General features: G+C 37.4%; 1 protein-coding gene across 1 annotated transcript in view; it reads left to right on the forward strand.

Moving 5' to 3' along the window:
• LOC126163034 (exostosin-3) overlaps positions 1–9,962 on the forward strand; it is a 130,886-nt gene extending 120,924 nt beyond the window's left edge. Inside the window, exon 15 of the mRNA XM_049919907.1 lies at positions 9,275–9,962. Within this exon, the coding sequence (XP_049775864.1) occupies positions 9,275–9,379 (105 nt within the window). The 3' untranslated portion in view covers positions 9,380–9,962. The remainder of the gene's footprint in view (positions 1–9,274) is intronic.
• The last annotated feature ends 11,140 nt before the right edge of the window (positions 9,963–21,102 follow it).

The following is a 21,102-nucleotide window of genomic DNA, read 5'->3' on the forward strand; positions in this document are numbered from 1 at the left end:
ATACTCTCATTTCAAGCTGCACTTAAAAACCAAAACAAATATGGCTCATCGTATGATGGATAAATCACCTTTCAGGGATTTGCAGAAAATAGCACTTATTTGTTGTAATTTCATGTAATTAATTTAATTGATGAAAGGAGAAAATATAAAAATGCAGTAAATGAAGCAGGCAAAAAGGAATACAAATGTCTCAAAAATGAGATCGACAGGAAGTGCAAAATGGCTAAGCAGGCATGGCTAGAGGACAAATGCAAGGATGTAGAGGCTTATCTCACTAGGGGTAAGATAGATACTGCCTACAGGAAAATTAAAGAGACCTTTGGAGATAAGAGAACCACTTGTATGAACATCAAGAGCTCAGATGGCAACCCAGTTCTAAGCAAAGAAGGGAATGCAGAAAGATGGAAGGAGTATATAGAGGGTCTATACAAGGGCGATGTACTTGAGGACAATATTATGGAAATGGATGAGGATGTAGATGAAGATGAAATGGGAGATACGATACTGCGTGAAGAGTTTAACAGAGCACTGAAAGACCTGAGTCGAAACAAGGCCCCCGGAGTAGACAACATTCCATTAGAACTACTGACAGCCTTGGGAGAGCCAGTCCTGACAAATCTCTATCACCTGGTGAGCAAGATGTATGAGACAGGCGAAATACCCTCAGACTTCAAGAAGAATATAATAATTCCAATCCCAAAGAAAGCAGGTGTTGACAGATGTGAAAATTACCGAACTATCAGTTTAACAAGTCACAGCTGCAAAATACTAACGAGAATTTTTTACAGACGAATGGAAAAACTGATAGGAGCCGACCTCGGGGAAGATCAGTTTGCATTCCGTAGAAATGGTGGCACACGTGAGGCTATACTGACCCTACGACTTATCTTAGAAGAAAGATTAAGGAAAGGCAAACCTACGTTTCTAGCATTTGTAGACTTAGAGAAAGCTTTTGACAATATTGACTGGAATACTCTCTTTCAAATTCTAAAGGTGGCAGGGGTAAAATACAGGGAGCGAAAGGCTATTTACAATTTGTACAGAAACCAGATGGCAGTTATAATAGTCGAGGGGCACGAAAGGGAAGCAGCGGTGGGGAAGGGAGTAAGACAGGGTTGTAGCCTCTCCCCGATGTTATTCAATCTGTATATTGAGCAAGCAGTAAAGGAAACAAAAGAAAAATTCGGAGTAGGTATTAAAATCCATGGAGAAGAAATAAAAACTTTGAGGTTCGCCGATGACATTGTAATTCTGTCAGAGACAGCAAAGGACTTAGAAGAGCAGTTGAACGGAATGGATGGTAATTTGAAGGGAGGATATAAGATGAATATCAACAAAAGCAAAACGAGCATAATGGAATGTAGTCTAATTAAGTCGGGTGATGCTGAGGGAATTAGATTAGGAAATGAGACACTTAAAGTAGTAAATGAGTTTTGCTATTTGGGGAGCAAAATAACTGATGTTGGTCGAAGTAGAGAGGATATAAAATGTAGACTGGCAATGGCAAGGAAAGCGTTTCTGAAGAAGAGAAATTTGTTAACATCGAGTATAGATTTAAGTGTCAGGAAGTCATTTCTGAAAGTATTTGTATGGAGTGTAGCCATGTATGGAAGTGAAACATGGACGGTAAATAGTTTGGACAAGAAGAGAATAGAAGCTTTCGAAATGTGGTGCTACAGAAGAATGCTGAAGATTAGATGGGTAGATCACATAACTAATGAGGAAGTATTGAATAGGATTGGGGAGAAGAGAAGTTTGTGGCACAACTTGACCAGAAGAAGGGATCGGTTGGTAGGACATGTTCTGAGGCATCAAGGGATCACCAATTTAGTATTGGAGGGCAGCGTGGAGGGTAAAAATCGTAGGGGGAGACCAAGAGATGAATACACTAAGCAGATTCTGAAGGATGTAGGTTGCAGTAGGTACTGGGAGATGAAGAAGCTTGCACAGGATAGAGTAGCATGGAGAGCTGCATCAAACCAGTCTCAGGACTGAAGACCACAACAACAACAACAACAACAATATTTAGCATGTTGGACACTTAAAACTACCGTTACAATGCAGACACTGGCAGCAATTCATGATATCTATCAAAATATTCCAAGTGGAACTAGGGCAGCTAGCACCATGTCTGTTACAGACTGTACCGTAACTTATGTTTCAGTCATACGTCAGTTTTTCCTTATCAACTGAATGTCATCCAAAGTTTTTTTTTTTTTTTTTTTTTTTTTCAATCAATGAAATATAGTGTTTTCTTCCAAGAAAGTTACATTTTGGCTTGACCGAGTATCACACTTAAATTAACCCATTAACATAAAATCCCAAGGTATATTGTTTTTATTATTTTGACAGAAACATCAGATCCCAAGTACACTTGGGCAACTTAAGAACAGACCTTTAAAAAACTAAAACCTCACTTGTATCCATTTTAGCACTGATAGTTAAATATTTGGCCACTAGAGAGCACCCAGTCCTTCACTTGTGAGCTGGCTGTTGTGTTTTGGTTGAGATGGTAGACACTAGATATTGTCTTTTCTATGTGCAGCTTTCAATACTTGATGACAAAACCTACACTTTTAATCTCTGTCTTGTATTGTTGTTTAGGGAGTGCTTTTGAAAAAGGATCTTGGGTTTGACAATGAATTTAGTAGCTCAGAAAGTGAAGAATGTGACATTAGATACTGAAAGTGATGACAATTTGTCAGTTGACTGGCAAGTGCTCCCCAGTGGTACGAGACAAAATATTGACTGTGCTCCACCCACCTCCTCTAAGATTTCTGTTCACAAGCAACCATTGTGAAATAAATGGTTCATTTCCATAGGTACACAGAAACTAAAAAATTATTCAGGTTTCATAATATTTTCATCGAAGTCTTGTGCACAATTATACTTGAGATTTTATTGATGGTTATCTTCAAAAATTTGTAACTCATTATTTTGAACTTTAAAAGCTATTTTTGTGTATCTGTATGTTGTGTGTTTCATTATAACATGTTTTTCATTAATAAAAATATACTATTTTTTGGAACATAATTTGGAAAAAAGTCAAACCGGTTACAGGAAATAATGTGTCTAAGAGCAATCTATTTTGGTAAACATTTTTGGAAAGCAGTGATCAATTAATTGTTATATTTTGACTAAAATTCAGTCTTGATCACTCATGTATCTTTTAATGATATAGGTAACCGGTTTCGGTTCTTTCTACAGAACCATCATCAGACCCATGGCTCCCTTAGGATGGTAGACGGAGCTCTCCTCGCTGCTACGCAGTTGCCTGCGTAGCAGCGAGGAGAGCTCCGTCTACCATCCTAAGGGAGCCATGGGTCTGATGATGGTTCTGTAGAAAGAACCGAAACCGGTTACCTATATCATTAAAAGATACATGAGTGATCAAGACTGAACTTTAGTCAAAATATAGCAATCTATTTATTCAAGACACTGATTTGTATCCTCTCTGGTAGAAGTTAGACAGGGTACTTCATTAGATTACATTTTAAACATTCTGAAGAGTATAATTTGTCTACACATAATCATTTCCAGCACAAGTAATCCTTGCAAAGTGTGAACTGTAAGTATTGACATCAATGCAGAAAATCTTTCTGCTGCAGAATCTCCCAAGTCTGTCAGTGTTTCACAAACAAGTTAGGGCTCAGCCACCTAGAATACAGGTGGCCATAATTAGGGGCTACACGCAGGTAGGCTCTGAACGAGGACATCACAGGCAAGCGTCGCTGCACAGCATACCTGAACAGTCAGGATTTTTCATGTTTTCTTATATGGTCGATGAAATGCTAGCATAAAAGCTCTTAAGAACATCAACCTCTTTCACCATCACAGACGCTCAGACAGGCTTAAGATAGACCAAATAGAACAGTGCTAAGTAGAAATCCCCAATTGTGGCAAACAAGAATACAAATTTACAACATGCAATAGTACAAAAATAGGTAAATAACTATCCCATAAACATGGACATAAGAAACACACACCATGTCTTCTCATTTGTAATAGCACAGGCTCACCGACAGGCTGGATACTGTCACAGATCTACAAGGAAAATGATTTATAAATTGAAAGCAAAAGTACAAACCAGAAATTTTATTGAACTGTCATAAACATATATGTACTGTTTTTAATTATTACTCAGATGAATCCGAGTTATCGTCACTCAATTCCTTGTCATTACAATCTTAATAGAGAGTATCGTCCTCTGTGCCATCAAGTGCGCTAGAAACACAACATTTTTTAAATGTGTGATGGACAGTTCTATTTGGGGTAAAGTTCCAAGATTTGTCAATCCAGTCACACACTGGAGACAAGCATTCATGCTTAACACGACCTGCAGGCCTTAATTGCCCATCTTCTTTCATTAGCCATTGTATGTACATATATAGAAGTTTGTCCTTAAACAGTTAGTTTAAACAAACACCTAATGGCTGTATAACTGATGTCATCCCTCCTGCAATCGCAACCAAATCCATTCATCACTGCACTAATTTTCTCTTTATACTTAGACTAGTATGAGTACAAGTGTGTTTGACAAACTTGACAAGCCACCAGGACAACATTACCATCCCAGTTTAATCCACTCCAATACCATATTCTCTGTCAACCAACCACTTTCATTAGCACCTACATAACACTTTATGGCATACACGTAAAAACAATGAATAATAGCATTTTTGACCGTCAGCTGTAAAAGCGAGCATGACAGACATGTACTGCTTTTCACTACCTGTGACAGTGTCTTGACATCTTTGTTCCCAGTTGCGTATACTGTGTAAGTTGTTGGCATATCAAAATACACTGGAGTTCGGTCTGCATTATGTGTGTGTTCAAGAAGATAATTATTTTCAGTGCAGCGTCTGATTACGAAACTTTGAAATTTGATGAGTTTTTCCTCATAGTTTTCTGGCAGCTTCTGTGCAAATGAAGTGTGCCTACAAAGAGCAAATCCGCAGTATTTCATGAAACAGGCAACACATTTGTGGCTTCCTTTGAAATTTGTGATTTTCTACTGTCAAGCAGCTTCATGTGCCTTAGCTTGGATAATTTCTGCACTCACAGATAAGCACCTCTGTCACTGCTTTCTAACAAAATAATTCAGCACGACTTCTAATGTATTATAGCGGCCACATTTTGGCCGAGAAACTGTTTTTCTGTTGATGCCACATGTTGTTCCTTTTGCTGTTTCCACCATCTCGTGTTATTCTTGTTGATCTTATTTACACTGACCTGCAGCAAGGTTTGAAGTTTTCTCAGTGAGAGAAATCATTTCTCTTTTAAACTTTGCAGTATAGTGAATACACTTCACCAAGGTAGACCAAAACTAGGCACTTCACAAAAGTACTAAAGTAGACTGAAACAAAGGGTGAAATATGAATGTACCATCTTCAGACACTGTAGTGAGCACTGTTCTCATTGGCCTAGGGGTCAGTGGAAGAAACACAAATGAAATTAGGGGGGGAGGGGGGGGGGAGGAGATGGGAGGTGGCGCATCAGAAAAGTTACACCCATTACATGCAGTGCGAATAACGTACGATTGGTATTGATCATCTGTGGTGGTTGAAGTGTCTCATGAAAGTAACAAGGTTTCATAAAAGCTCATTTATAAGAACTCTCATGTTCAAATGTGGAACTTATTTGTACCCATGTATATTAAATTAAGTTAGGCAATGAAACACTAATTATTGTTACATAGTGAGTATTGGCAGCATTGAGAAATGACTCGATGTACATGGACATGTGCTGACAGCTTGCAAACGTAGATGGAGCTCTCAAATGTAAAATTGTATGTACTGTGCTTGCCAAATGTTGCACATTTCTTGAAAATGCTCATTTAGTGATTTGTATGTAAGAGATTTATTTTTACATCTACATCTACATCTACATTTATACTCCGCAAGCCACCCAACGGTGTGTGGCGGAGGGCACTTTATGTGCCACTGTCATTACCTCCCTTTCCTGTTCCAGTCGCGTATGGTTCTCGGGAAGAACGACTGTCTGAAAGCCTCCGTGCGCGCTCTAATCTCTCTAATTTTACATTCGTGATCTCCTCGGGAGGTATAAGTAGGGAGAAGCAATATATTCGATACCTCATCCAGAAACGCACCCTCTCGAAACCTGGCGAGCAAGCTACACCGCGATGCAGAGCGCCTCTCTTGCAGACTCTGCCACTTGAGTTTGTTAAACATCTCCGTAACGCTATCACGGTTACCAAATAACCCTGTGACGAAACGCGCCGCTCTTCTTTGGATCTTCTCTATCTCCTCCGTCAACCCGATCTGGTATGGATCCCACACTGATGAGCAATACTCAAGTATAGGTCGAACGAGTTTTTTTTAAGCCACCTCCTTTGTTGATGGACTACATTTTCTAAGGACTCTCCCAATGAATCTCAACCTGGTACCCGCCTTACCAACAATTAATTTTATATGATCATTCCACTTCAAATTGTTCCGCACACATACTCTCAGATATTTTACAGTAGTAACTGCTACCAGTGTTTGTTCCGCTATCATATAATCATACAATAAATTGCTGTGAATATTTGAAAGACTGCTAAAGTCAAAGACGTACAGTATTAAATATAAATTTCACCCAAGATAAACAATGATTAATGCTCAGTACTCGAAACATTAACCTAACACCAAATCTTCTGAGAAAAATAACTGCTTATTACAGTTATTTTATATTTATTTATTTTTTTCCCCAGAAATGTCCTTAGACTTTGTTCCCGCAAGCACATTTTTGGACCACGAAAATCAGGAAAAAAAAAGGGCTTGCATTTGGGTAAATGCAGTAGCTTGTTACTTCTACAGCCTTGTCACATTGAGGTAGTGATCCATCCCTAATGACCATGATATCAAAAGCATGATACTCTTGTCCACTTTTTATTTGTATCATAATTATGTCAACAGCTTCAATACAAGTAGCTGAGTGGTTGTTCTTTTAAATTTTACGAATTAAAATATTAAGGACTGAAGCTATTGTTTATTACAGCTTCAGCTGACTAACACTGCCCTCAACTGTTGCTACTGTATTTATTCTGTCAGTGCTGCCTTATTCCTGCCCTCAGTGTCTTTTTTCCTGTATTGTGTTTAATTTCTAGCATTACTTTTAATGTATTAAAAATTGTTTTCTTTATATGCTTGCCACCCAAACATTTTTATTGTTTGTACTCTGTTCTCTCTTTATGTGTAGTCTGTTTCATATTGTTTTATGTTCTTCCATTCTGACCTGCTTCCTCTTACACTTTCTGTGCGTTCTCCCACCTCCAGACTTTATTTGAAATTTCTTCCATTAATCTGTTTCTTTCTTTGTGTCTGTTTTAGCTCTCATACTTTTTGCTACCCATTTAGATACTTATTTCATGTACTGTTGTGCCATACCCAGTATCGTATGTATGGCTACATTGTAAGAGGGAATTGTTTGCGTAGGTCTATTCCAGTATCCACTTTCTTTTTGTTTTAATAGTAATTAGAACATAAAGAAATCATGATTTCAAAGTGTATTGGCCAGATCACCTTACCTTTATGTTAAAGGTTTTCCCTCACTGTAATTTTTTGTAGATTACAGACAGGAAGGCTGATTTTTACTTACCATCAGCAAGCACAAGTTCCAGATGTGCCAATAGAAACACTTCAGAAACATTGGTCCAAGTTTTTGGAACAAAAAGTTCTTTAAACAATGAGGAAAGCAGGATTGGTCGGGGAAAATTGGGAAGGGATTGGGGGAGGGGTGAGGATCACTCACCCTAAGGTTGAAAGAGGTCTACCTATCACAAGAAGGAAGCTTTGCCTTTGTCTTTTCTTGATTGTAACAGATGAGTTCCTGTTAACTTAAAGTATGAATGTTCCCTGTCTGTGCCTTTCTGTCTCTATAAGTGAAAATGAGAAGGGACAAATACACAGGCATATAACTACTAGGTGACTGATGAGTGACACATAGAAACATGTGTAACTAATTTAGTTATACATTCTCACAGATACACAAGTAGGCATACAAGCACACTCACAATAGTGACACTCTTTTCAGTGTCATTGTGATTTTAATTTAATTGGGTGTGGCTCAGTGTTTAAAAGCATTTGTGTCAGACTACAAATACGAAGGTACGAGGTTTAGTCCTGTGCAAGTCCTAAGATTTTTTACTTCTTGCAATGATTTGTGTATGTGAAAAATACCAAGTTGCACCGTGCTCGAGTCTATGTTTAAACTATAGCACCCCCTCCCCCCATAACTGGCTGCATAAGGTAGTTTGAAGCTCAGAAGGAGGCAAGGGAGTACCAACTAGTTAAACACTGTGGAGCATGAGATTATACCTTGAGCAAGCACACCATTTTTTAGAACACAAATGGACTTTTGCATACTTAGTACACATGTAAAGAATAGCTGTGTTTTTGTTACCAAGGTGAACATATATGAGCAAAATCACACTTTAATCTTGTTTAATTAAACAATGACAAAACAAACTTACATTATATGAGCTAAATCATTGTTTAATTGAACAATAATAAAAAACCTTGCATTATATCACTCTGTTGCCGCATACAGGTCTAACTCTACAGTAATGATCTACTAGGAATATTAAACAGTGCACTTGCTTCAGATCCCTGCCAACCACTTATTTGATTACTAATTATCTCCTCGATAAATTGTGGGATTGTGCTGCTAGCTCAGAATCTGGGTAATTTTCTTTCACGAGTTGTAAATTTTTTCTCACCTGGCTTGCAGTTTATTTTATATTTCTTCTGATTATTTGGACATATTGCTATGTTATGTGAATCAATAATGAAAGAATAGTTACCACAATGGAACAGTATGAAACAATGTTATTTGTGGTTGGTGCACACTATACAATGTGCACCCACTTGAGGGTTAACTTTGAGGTTCAGGACAGCTTTCCCTGTTTCCCTGTTTATTTTACGTTTGGAGCTCTGCAATGAGATCCATGGTTACAAGGTTTCACATTCACCTAGATGCAGTAAAAGTGGGAGATCCTGTGTTGACAGAGGTGCGTTTGTGAAAACACTAGGATGTCCAATGCAGCTTTTACATTGCCAAATCACAAAAGCTATCATGTATTATATTGTAGTGGAAGATAGTTTAATTTTATACATTTTGTGCCTTTTAAAACTTTACATTAAATTTTGGTTTGATGTCATAGTTGTGCTATTTGTGTTGTACTCACAATATTTCATTAACTTCTTTTTGTATTTGTTTCCTTTGTTTTTCTGAGAAATGTCTTTGAAGTAACTCCATGAATATTTTCTTTCAGGTATTTGGTTATATGCCGCTCCTGAATACACAATTTAGGGCTGATTCAATTTTATTTAAGACAAGAATTCCTCATGATAAACAGAAATGCTTCAAATTTATTTGAAATCCAAGCTGCGCTTGTACCAAGAAACATTCACATTCAGTGAGAGCGTACTTTGAAGTAACAACAGATATATTTTCTGTGTCATCTGCCGCTGTGAGAAGAAATATGCAGGAAGAAGTATGCTGTAAAGAAATGCACCATTTATGATCACAGCAATGGCTATGGCTTCATAAGGTCAAAATAACTTGACTTTAAATAGTAAAGATTATTCCTGAAACAATAAAACTGTTAGCAAAATGCGTTGTGCTTTGTGGCCAGTGAAATTGAAGGCATAAATACTAGTCATCAGTGACTCTACATTGGTGCACACAGTCGTTCAGTTCTTGTGTTTTTACTTTGTTAATGTATCATAGTTATTTGTATAAAAGTACCACTTTGCTGCACATCCTGCATCCATACCCATAACCTGTCCCTTAGCATCCTTGTACAGTTACAGTACTGTTCGCATTTAAGAAGAGTCTTTCACAGTTATTTCCGATGTATGTGTGTGATATTAGTATAAGGATATAAAGGTGGAGCAGTATTGCACTTTTATTTTTAATAGTTGTTGAAACAGCTGGTAGGGCGGGGGGGGGGGGGGGGGGACACACATTGATGCATTAGTGGTTCGTTATAGATCTTCTGAACTGTCAAATGTTTAAGCATCTCACTTCACTTATGTACTTCATCTTCAGTCTTTTTATATGCAGAACTTCCTATCTGCATATTGATAATTCTGGACCAAATAGTTTCTGTTGCTTATGTATTTTAAATATAACAAAAGATGTGGCAGTGTCTATTTTATACAAAACAAAACTGGTAATTATGATTATGAACTAGTGCACTTCTCGACTTTCAGGTAATATTGATTTGAACTGCCAGGTATCTTGCAGCACACGTGCTAAGGAACATGTTATCCTGCATTACATTGGATTTTTTGGAAATTAGCAATACACTATAAAACTCCAGTCATTAGTGAAAGTTGCATAAAGTTTGTTTATTCAAAATCAATAATACCTTTATTCGTGCTCTTTAATCACATTTTTTAAAATTCCTAATCTGTCAGAAACATACACGCAATGAGCTAGTAAAACATATAACAGCAGTGCATGCAAAACCATCTGAAGTTGTTCATTTCTGAATGAAATTAATTATCTGGCCTTTTAGAAGCTATGATCAGACATTGCAAATAAAATAGTTTGAATGCTCTCAAGATCACTTTAGTGACAATGGCAGAGTTAGGAAGAATGTAAATCAGGTTTTCAAGAATTTGAGGACTACCATGTTAATGTGTTCCATTCCACCAAGAAGAAAATGTGTGAGCTATGTTGTCACAAATTATATCTTTTCTGGTATCAAGAGGAACACAAGTAGTCAACTCATCTCCCAACATCTATTTTTTACCTTTAAATATCTTGAGCACATTGTGTTTGATTTATTACTATAACTCCCATTAATTTTTGATGAATATCATATGCATTATTTACATTTGGTGTGCAACTTTGCCATAATATTGTTACCATAACTATTACTGAATGTGATAGCTACATTCTCATAGCCCAGTAATTACATTTTTATTTACTAATTTTCTAAATGTGTACAATTTTTATAAATAAAATGTGTGTTAGTAAAAATGGAATTTGTACTACTTAACAAAGCAGTGGCTTAGCTGCATCTGTATAAAACGGAAACTTAAGACAACTGAAAAAATGTTAGACTGGCCAGTACATACATTGAGGAGACAAAGTGTTTAGTACAAAAGCACACACTGTCATAGCCCTCAGAGCTGTTAGTTCCTTCTTTGAGGGGATATATTGGGAAAGTTAACAAGAAAGGGCAGTTCATTCAGACCCCAGAAGGAGAAGAACCCATCTGTTATGGGATCAGAAAGAGTAGGAAGTCAAAGAGGACAGAAGTAAAGGTAAATTAGAAGAACAAAAATGAATAGTGCAATAAACAGCCAAGAGGGGGCAAAAAGAAAATAAATAGGAAAAGGAGAGGTAGGAGAACAAAGATAAAAATTGAAAGCAATGAAGAAAATGATGTAACATAAAACAATAATAAATAAAATGCATAATTTTTTAATGAAAATAATCTTTCATTTTTATTTGTGTATTTATTTATTATGCATCATTTTCTTTATTACTGTTACATTTTCATCTTTGTTTTCTTCTCAAGGAAGGAACTGATAATGTTGAAAGCTACAATATGTTGTGTGCTTTTACTTTTAGATGTATAAAGTTGAGTATTGGCCAACAATCAGGTGTAACTGTAACTAATATGAAATGATTGTGGCAAATTATTGCCAATTTAATTATAAGCTATTTTTGAAGTGATGTCATAAAATGTGATACGCTTGCTGTAAAAATGTAGGTACAGATACAGTTAGTTATCTGATTTTTTTTTTTTTACCTGAAGTCATATTTGTACATTGTTATTCATCTATGTGTGTGTCATCACATTTCAATTTATAACATAAGATAATTTTAAAATTTGCTTACTTTATCCCACAATTAAAGTAAAATTTAATTTTTATTGCCAGTGGAAAAGTTTATATATAGACCAAAGCTATACTGTGATAAAACCATATCAAAGAACTTTTATGAGTTTTTAATTATCTGTATAATGCTTAATGTTCTGTAACGAGTGTGAATTTTGTATTTGTGGTGTAGATTTTACAGTGAAAAATGTTTAAAACATTTTGTCTGTTTCTTGTATTTTACTAAACTTGTCATGCAGATTTTTTCTACTGCTACACATGAACATATTTTATTTGTATGAATCTGTAAAATGAATTCTTGAAGTGTGCTGTATACATGTGAAATTTTGTGTGATCATTGTCAGAGTTATGTGTAAGCACAAGTGCAACCAACATCTCTTGAACAGCAAGCTGGTAGTTTTTATTCACAGTTTATAAAACTTAATGTTTCCTATGGGAGAAGTGAGTGGCATGTTTATCCTTCTTACAACATTCTTTTGTATCATGTTGAAAACAAAAGAGTATTTGTTTTAAACTATTCAAAAAATGGATGTTTTACTTTTCTGTACATTTTTATAGGAGTTGCTGTCTCTATGGAAAAAAGAAAAGCATGGTCTTAATTCAACTTATTCTTTTGTTATTGTAACCCCAAAAAAGTAATTCTGGTTAATGTTTCAAGTGAATTGTCATTACTGTGCAATAATAAACAATAATTCTCTATTAGCCAAACAATGGAAACTCCAGGTAGGAAAATTGACAATGTAGGAAAAGACAGGTTGCTACTTACCATAAAGAAGACACGTCAAGTTGCAGACAGGCACATTTAAAAGACACATAAAGTTTTTGGCCACAGCCTTCATCAGTAGAAGAGAGAGAGAGAGAGAGAGAGAGAGAGAGACACCATTCACACACACAAGCAAACACTCCTCATGCACACATGACGACCAGCTCCATCAGCCTCAGGTGCTGGAGTTGGTGGTCGTGTGTGCATGAGGTGTGCTTGCTTGGTGTGTGAGTGGTCTCTCTCTCTCTTTTACTGATGAAGGCTGTGGCCGAAAGCTTTGTGTAAGTATCTTTTAATTGTGCCTGTCTGCAACTTGATGTGTCCTCTTTACAGTAAGTGGCAATCTGTCTTTTTCCTACACTGTCTATATTCTTTATCTCAGTTAACCCTTTGACTGCTGTGGACAAACTAACTCATCATGCTTCGCTGCTACTCAGGTGCTTTACATGTCCTGTTCCAATGACCCTCTCACTGCTATGGTCAAGTTATTTCCATATCTCAGGGAATAAAAAAGTTTCAAATATTCATCATACAATGTGCATGCCTCTGTGGATGCTATCTCTTGCAAAAGACCTCATTTCAGTATCCACTTTATGGAATATGTCAATTGTTATGACCACATGATTCCTCATGGTGCACTGCACAGGACAGTCCACTAGATATTAAAAAATAACTTGAGAATGAAATGAGATATCATTCTGCTCTCAATTTTAAATAAAATTTTGATTTCTCTACATTTCATACATAGCAATGCATGAGCTAAAATTAGTCATACATACAGTTTAAGCAATGCATTTTCTCCTCTATAAACTCGTTACAATTTTGTGCAATCCTTACTTAATTTAAGACAGCGTAGTATCTTTGACAAATAACGAAAAGAAATTCAGCTCTTTTTTGAGCAAAGATATCAGAGTGTAAGATGTGCAAACATAAAACTTTTTTCACAAAACAGTTGTCTTAAAATCAGATGATATGTATTTCATATACCCTGATTGAAATTTGTAATTTGAAGTTTCAGCAGGGCTGGTGATTGGTGTCGGCTATCAAGCAGCCATAGTTTATTTTTGAGTGCCACATGCCCTCTGTGTTGTGTGTTTTGTGCTTTACATGCAGCACCTTCTGAAGCATGCTGGCAACGCCCCCCGCCCCCCACCACCACTGCAATCTGTCAATCACAAAGTAATTTTAATTGGAGTATAGTGGCTGGAACAATGTCTCTCAGCACAGGTAGTAGCATCAAGCAACCAGTACAGTGATAAGCTGCACTGAGCATGATAGCAGTCGAATGGTTAAATAATTTTCACAACTAAAACATAGGTATTAGCTTTCTGTATTTAAATTAGCTTTAGAAATTGAGACATACAGTCTTGATACTTAAAAACTGATGATAAATTATGAACATATTTCCAGTAGTTTGTGCCCCTCAGCTTTGCAGGTATTTGTAGAAAATCGATTTTTAACCACTGTCAGCTGCTATGCTACCATCTTCAGTTGTGACTAGTTATCATAAGTCACAAAAAGCTTTTCAGCTCCAGCTTCTTTTTGTCTCACTCTGACATCAAAAACACATAAACCGGGCAACAGAACTCAATACTTAGAATTGAAACATAGTTAAGATGATGATTGACGTGCTTCAGGCCTCTAACAGTGATGATGATCCAACAGTTTGTAAGTTTCCAGAAATTTGATGTGGTGTACTATTATATTAATGGCATATTGTCTGCACAATGACAAACTGCCTATTGGCTTCTGTCTTGGGTTCTTCAGCCAAAGAACCTGAGACAGAAGCCAATAGGCAGTTTGTAAACAAGTGGCCACGAAAGCCTTAACAATTTTGTGTCTGCACAATGTTTAAATTCTATTTACAACAAGCTTCCATTTATCAGATGTTGATTACATGGTTTGCAAATTATCTGTGAGTAGTTTGTCTGGTTTGGAAAAAATAGTAGTGGAGCCTGAATTATTATGTTATAACTAGAACATTGCAATTCTGTCAGAGACAACAAAGGACCTGGAAGAGCAGCTGAACGGAATGGACAGTGTCTTGAAAGGAGGATATAAAATGAACATCAACAAAAGCAAAATGAGGAGAATTGAATGTAGTCGCATTAAATCAGGTGATGCTGAGGGAATTAGATTAGGAAATGAGACGCTTAAAGTAGTAAATGAGTTTCGCTATTTGGAGTGCAAAATAACTGATGATGGCCGAAGTAGAGAGGATATAAAATGTAGACTGGCAATGGTAAGGAAAGCGTTTCTGAAGAAGTGAAATTTGTTAACATAGAGTATAGATTTAAGTGTCAGGAAGTTGTTTCTGAAATTATTTGTATGGAGTGCAGCCATGTATGGAAGTGAAACATGGATGATAAATAGTTTAGACAAGAAGAGAATAGAAGCTTTCGAAATGTGGTGCTACAGAAGAATGCTGAAGATTAGATGGGTAGATCACATAACTAATGAGGAGGTATTGAACAGAATTGGAGAGAAGAGAAATTTGTGGCACAACTTGACTAGGAGAAGGGATCGCTTGGTAGGACACATTCTGAGGCATCAAGGGATCACCAATTTAGTAATGGAGGGTAAAGATCATAGAGGGAGACTAAGAGATGAATACACTTAACAGATTCAAAAGGATGTAGGTTGCAGTAGGTACTGGGAGATGAAGAAGCTTGCACAGGATAGAGTAGCATGGAGAGCTGCATCAAACCAGTCTTCGCACTGAAGACCACAACAACAACAAACTAGAACAAATATTCTTGTTCAGAGTACACTGTTACGCATGTGACTCATGTTTTACCTTTAGAACAGAGGGAAGGTCAAATAAATCCTTTACTGTCTACTCCAATAACGCATCAGTGCATTTCAGTGCTTTGGTGAGTGTGATAATCACCTTGTCTCTGTTCTCTCCCTACACCAAATGTGCTTTGTTCATCGTGTCCGTATCACAGCTGCTCATATTCAGGTTCATGGGCATCAGTTTTTAATCACTTGAGGATGTTTTACTGCCTACGTGTACAAAACCAGAAATTTGTTTCACCATATTTACCGAAAGTCAACTGAAACCGAGTTGTGTGTGTTAAGTGGAATAGGTAAATATGATATTAGTTCATGATGAATAACATGCAACAAATGAAGTGATCTTCCAAATGTGAAATGTATCATGTATTGTAAATACAGCAAATGGCACTTTCTAGTAAAAACAGTGAAAGCACGTGTATTTTGTTATATAAGTGTTTCTCAGTTTTCTGTGTGTTCTCGTGTCCTCATTAACCCAGGTATGTTGGCCTTGCTGTATTGAGTTCTATTGTCCAGGTCATGTTTTTAATATTATGTTAAGAGGGAACATCATATACATATCCACAGAGATGTTGTGATTCCAAAACTTCTCATACTTGAAGATGGTTAGTAACAATCTAATCTGGGATCGATTGTAAGAATTTTTGTAGCAGCTGACACTGGTTACACATGATTTTTCGTACAAATTATGAACAATTTGATGTTATTTATGGACATGTATATGATACTTGGCACACACACAGTACTCCTTTTTCTCAGTTCTTGGAAGCCTTAGATGCCCAAATAGGATATTCAGTATTTTACCCACATCCAATATGTTAAAAATATACTATAATTTAAGGCCAGTTCCATACCTATGCGAGCAATGTTCGTGAAAAGCTACTTTCTCCTATAATGTTTTGAACAGTAACACATCACACAAGAGTCAGTAAGGAGACACAGATATCTCAGCTTGAAGTGAATGTGATGTAAGAGAGTCATCCCAAAAGAAATGTGCACTGCTTTTTTAAACATCCAAGTTATTTCCTATACTTATGATACTCCCAAAGTGTGCGATAAATGATTAAGAGACATAATGCCATTTTCCATATAATCTCCATCCTTTTCAACTGCTTTATGCCACTGTGGAACTAAGGCCTGTATACACTGATGAGCCACAACATTATGACCACCTGCTTAATAGCTTATTGGGCCATCTTTGTAACGCAATATATCACTGATTCTGCATATAATCGAGTCTACAATTCATTGCTAGATTAGTGGAGCTATGCACCAGGTATTTACACACAATATTTCGAGTCTCAGAACTAAGTGTTTCCTACAAACTCAAGCCTCGTTGATCCATTTCCCCTCTCCACTTATAGTACAACACCTGTTGAACCACTCGCTACTCTTAGTTGTGTTGGTGTCAAAGATCCCACACATACATTTCTGTGGGCTTTTAATTGTTTACACAAGCAAACCTTTGTTGAAAGTGTCTTTTTGATTTGTCGTTGTTGGTACAGTACAGTGTTGTGTTTTATTTTCTTTGTTTATTATTTTTGTTTGTTTGTACACCAAAAAAATGTATGATGTAAGAAATTGAACAAAACTAGTGACCTTGAGTGTTAAGTTAAAAGCACTGGAATGACTTCAGAGAGAAAAAACAATAGAAAACTTGAAACTTCCTGGCAGATTAAAACTGTGCTGGACCGAGACTCGAACTCGGGACCTTTGCCTTTCGCGGGCAAGTGCTCTACCAACTGAGCTACCCAAGCACGACTCACGCCCTGTCCTCACAGCCTTACTTCTGCCAGTTCCTCGCCTCCTACCTTCCAAACTCACATTCTAATAGAAAACTTGCCCTTGAATATGGTGTTGGGCAAGTTACTGTTGGTGACTGAAGAAGCCTACTGAATTTGAAACAGTTTTCTTGAATTGAATGTTATGAAGAATCTCTTAACTGAAAAACTGTAAAGAGGTTGGAGTTAGGAAAAAGAAAAGTATGTCGTTCTGCATGTGGTTTATTCTTTTCAAGATCATTTTATTTCTTTTTCCCACATAAATTTTGATACATAAAGTTTTCAGTAGTTTGAGGTGTTCCTGATCCTGTTCCTGATCTCCTCAAACTATTGAAAATCTACTACGCTTGTGTTGGAATACTTAGCACAAGGTTAGATCGGTTGCAACACACAAATAACATTTTGAACCTTAAGTCTCTTCTGTCTCATAAGAGAACAAAACATTTGTCAGCATTAGTAGAATTACTGTCTGTCATGCACCTCAACAGTGACTGGCACTGTATAGCCACAAATCCAAAGGAGTAGACAAGAACAGAAACATTTTCAGGCACATTTTCACAATAAATCAATTTGAGGTCATTAACAAATAATAGTTTCATATGAATTGTTGTATATAATACATAACCACAGTACAAGGTGCAAAAATTGTAAATGGAGTCTCTGCCACACATTCAAAAGTAATGCCTTGATCTGCCTACAGATGTAACTACAGAAAATGCATATGGGTGAAAAAGTGGTGTGGGATGTGTCCTACACACTAGCATACTAACATGCTAAAAGAACTTGCCCAAATCCGGATGACTATTGGAATTTCTTTAAGGCTGGAAAGGGAGTCCTGCAACGAATTGGTGAACCTGATTACACCTTATATAACACAAGGAGGATGCTGTTCATTATTATTGATATAAGCCCACTAAGGAATTGAATGTTATGAAGAATCTCTTAACTGAAAAACTGTAACTGCAGCTGATAATTTCTTCTTCCTCTCCTGTGAAAGGGACTTCCAATGTTAAGGGACTCTAGGTAGTGGGGTCCAAGACTGTACCATAGCACAAAATTGGGAACGATCTTCTGCCTCAAGATCAGAGATCCCAGCTGAATCCAAGTCCTTTAGTACTTTATTAAGCCACAGGCTTCCAATCTTATAGCTTTTAACCAATGAGAAGGTCTTCTTGGTAAGCCTGTTGTTGTTCATTCATTGTAGGTGCCTATAGAACTTGAGCCTCCTACGTTGCATACTGGCGTTGGGTGATTCTAACTGTTGATGCAGTTCAGAATTAGACTTCAGTCGGTAGGTTCCATCTGGGATCAATCTTGGGACATGAATTTTTTGGAGAATACATGTTTTGGCTTTCGCTAGGTCATCCATCGTGCCTTTTCTGTTCATCAAGAGGGTCTCTGTGGCATACAGAAACTGTGGTCTGACAGCAGTTCTGTAATGACAGACTTTAGCATTCTTCAAAATGCACTTCTTGTTGTACGATTGTGGGACAGATGGTATGCTGCGTCGAGTTTGTTACGCCTTTCTAAGATGGAGGTCTCTACCGTGGGGTGGACCCATTCACTAAGATAACGAAAGCGATTGACCATCCCAATCATTCCATGTATAGCCATCAAAGGGTTGTTACTGGGGTGCGGGTTCTCAAAGTATTTGGTCTTGTCATATGATATTTGTAACCCTGATTTCTCCGCTATCTCATGCAGGGCTCAGACAGCATCCTTGGAGTTGTTGGTTAAGATTGCAATGTCATCTGCGAAAGCAAGGCACCTTAACTCAATTCTTTGGGTCCCGGCTCCAATGGTAACGATGACAACCACAGTGATGATTGTATTCCATTTTTGTTTTTGTTGGAGAATGGTTTTCATATTGAAGATCTGCTCAGTACAGGACCTTCCACATCAAAATCCTCCTAGATATTCACCTATTGTTTGATCACATAGACTTTCTAAATTGTCAAGTAAAATCTTGGAGAGCACTTTGTATCCTATTGGCAGCAGATAAATCCCCCGGTAGTTGTTGACATTGCTGCGATCGCCTTTCTTATGTAAAGGATGTATGATAGCTGATTTACAGTCATCAGGGATCCTGCCAGTCTCCCAACAGTTGACCAAGATCCAATGTAGGGCCTCTGTGACAGTATTTCTACCTGCTTTCAGAGCTTCTGCAATGATGCCATCTTCCCCGGATACCTTGCAGTACTTAAGGTGGTTGATAGCATTAGCAACATGCTATATAGTTGGTGAATTAGGTGGTAGATGTATCTCTTGAGGATCTTTAACAGGCAGTCTTTCCTTGGGCTCTTCACAATCAAGAAGTTGCTCAAAATAGTTTGCCAGAAGTTCCATGTTCTCGCGGTTATTAGTGACCATCTCCCTCGCAGTATTCTTAAAGTGAAGGCATGATGGTTTATACACTGAGAGTTCCTCTTTGAAGGCCCGATAAAAGTTTCTGGTGTTGTATATTTTAAAGTCTTCATCCAACTTTTCCAGTCTTGATCGATTGTAAGATCTCTTCATACACCTCTTCACATGCCTGATGGTCTTGCTTTTCAGTTTTCGCACCATTGTGAAATTCTCCCGGTCCTCTTGTTGTTTAGTCAAGTTCCACTTCCTTCAGGATGTGGCCCGGTCATCAACTGCAAGGTCACATTCAGAATCCCACCATCTATGATGTCGCTGCCTTCGAGGTTGTCCGAGGTTATTGGTCACCTAGCTTACAATGGAACTCAGTAGGTTCTAGTCTTTCATTTCTTTTTGCATGATGTCAGTTTTAAAGTGTTATTTATTCTCTGTACAGAATAGGGAATCAGTTCTTGATGGAATTGTGGTAGGAGGTACCTTTCGATTAGATAGTAGTCTGGTCTTTATTTGTGTGAAGAAATGGTCAGAATCAACATTCTAACCTTTGTGTACTATGACATTCATGATCTCTTTCCTACTTGTTACACTGATTGCAACATGATTGATTGGAAATGATCCAATATCAGTGTTTGGTTACTGCCAAGTGGTCTGGTATCAAGCCTTTCTAGGGAATACTGTGGATATGATCTTCAACTGATACAAGCTACATAGTTCAATTAAGCGTTTGCCATTAGCATTTGTCCGTCTATGTGCTGTGTAAGGCCCCAGTACGTCTTGGTACTGTCATTCTTTCCCTACTTGAGCACTGAAGTCACCTACCAGTAGTTTGAAATGGTGTTCGGGGATCTTACTGATCTCATCTTATAGCATCTGCGAGAAACTTTCTGGGTTCTTCTTGTTGTCATTAACAGGAGCATGTACATTTACAGTAGAGTATCCCTTGTTACTGCATCTTAGAGATAGCACAGAGATGCGTTCTAGCTGATATGAATCCGATGACAGAATCCTTCATATCACATCTTGTTAAAAAAGGCTGTTCCATAAACATTGAAGCCATGCGTGGTCTTAGGCACCAGCTTCCCTTTAATTATTCTATAACCTTCTGAGTCAAAAGCCATATCATCAGTGAATCTGGTTTCTTGGACAGCTGTTATTGAAATTTTGCTTTTATTCAGGAATATCAGTCAATTGCTTGAGTTTTCTGGACTTACAGAGCGTTTGAATATTAATAGTTCCAAAGTGTGTGATAGTTTTGTGTCAATTGGTAGTTTTAGGGAACTTCAACTTTCCCCACACAATGAGGTTAGACTCTCCAGAATCTGAAGGCCTGAATGAGCCACTGTTGGTGACAGGAGATTGGATACTCGCTGGAGTAGTGGCATCTGTGTTGTTTATCATCATGTGTGAACTCATAAAGGGAATTATTAGGGGTGAAGGCTGAAAGCCTTCAGGGTTGGCTACTCCGAATCTTATTCAGGAGCTTTGATTACAATGGAATCGCCAGTCCCAAAGGCATTTCAGAGCTACAGCCAGCAATTATTCA

Source organism: Schistocerca cancellata, chromosome 2 (assembly GCF_023864275.1).
Source record: "Schistocerca cancellata isolate TAMUIC-IGC-003103 chromosome 2, iqSchCanc2.1, whole genome shotgun sequence".
NCBI lineage: Eukaryota > Metazoa > Arthropoda > Insecta > Orthoptera > Acrididae > Schistocerca > Schistocerca cancellata.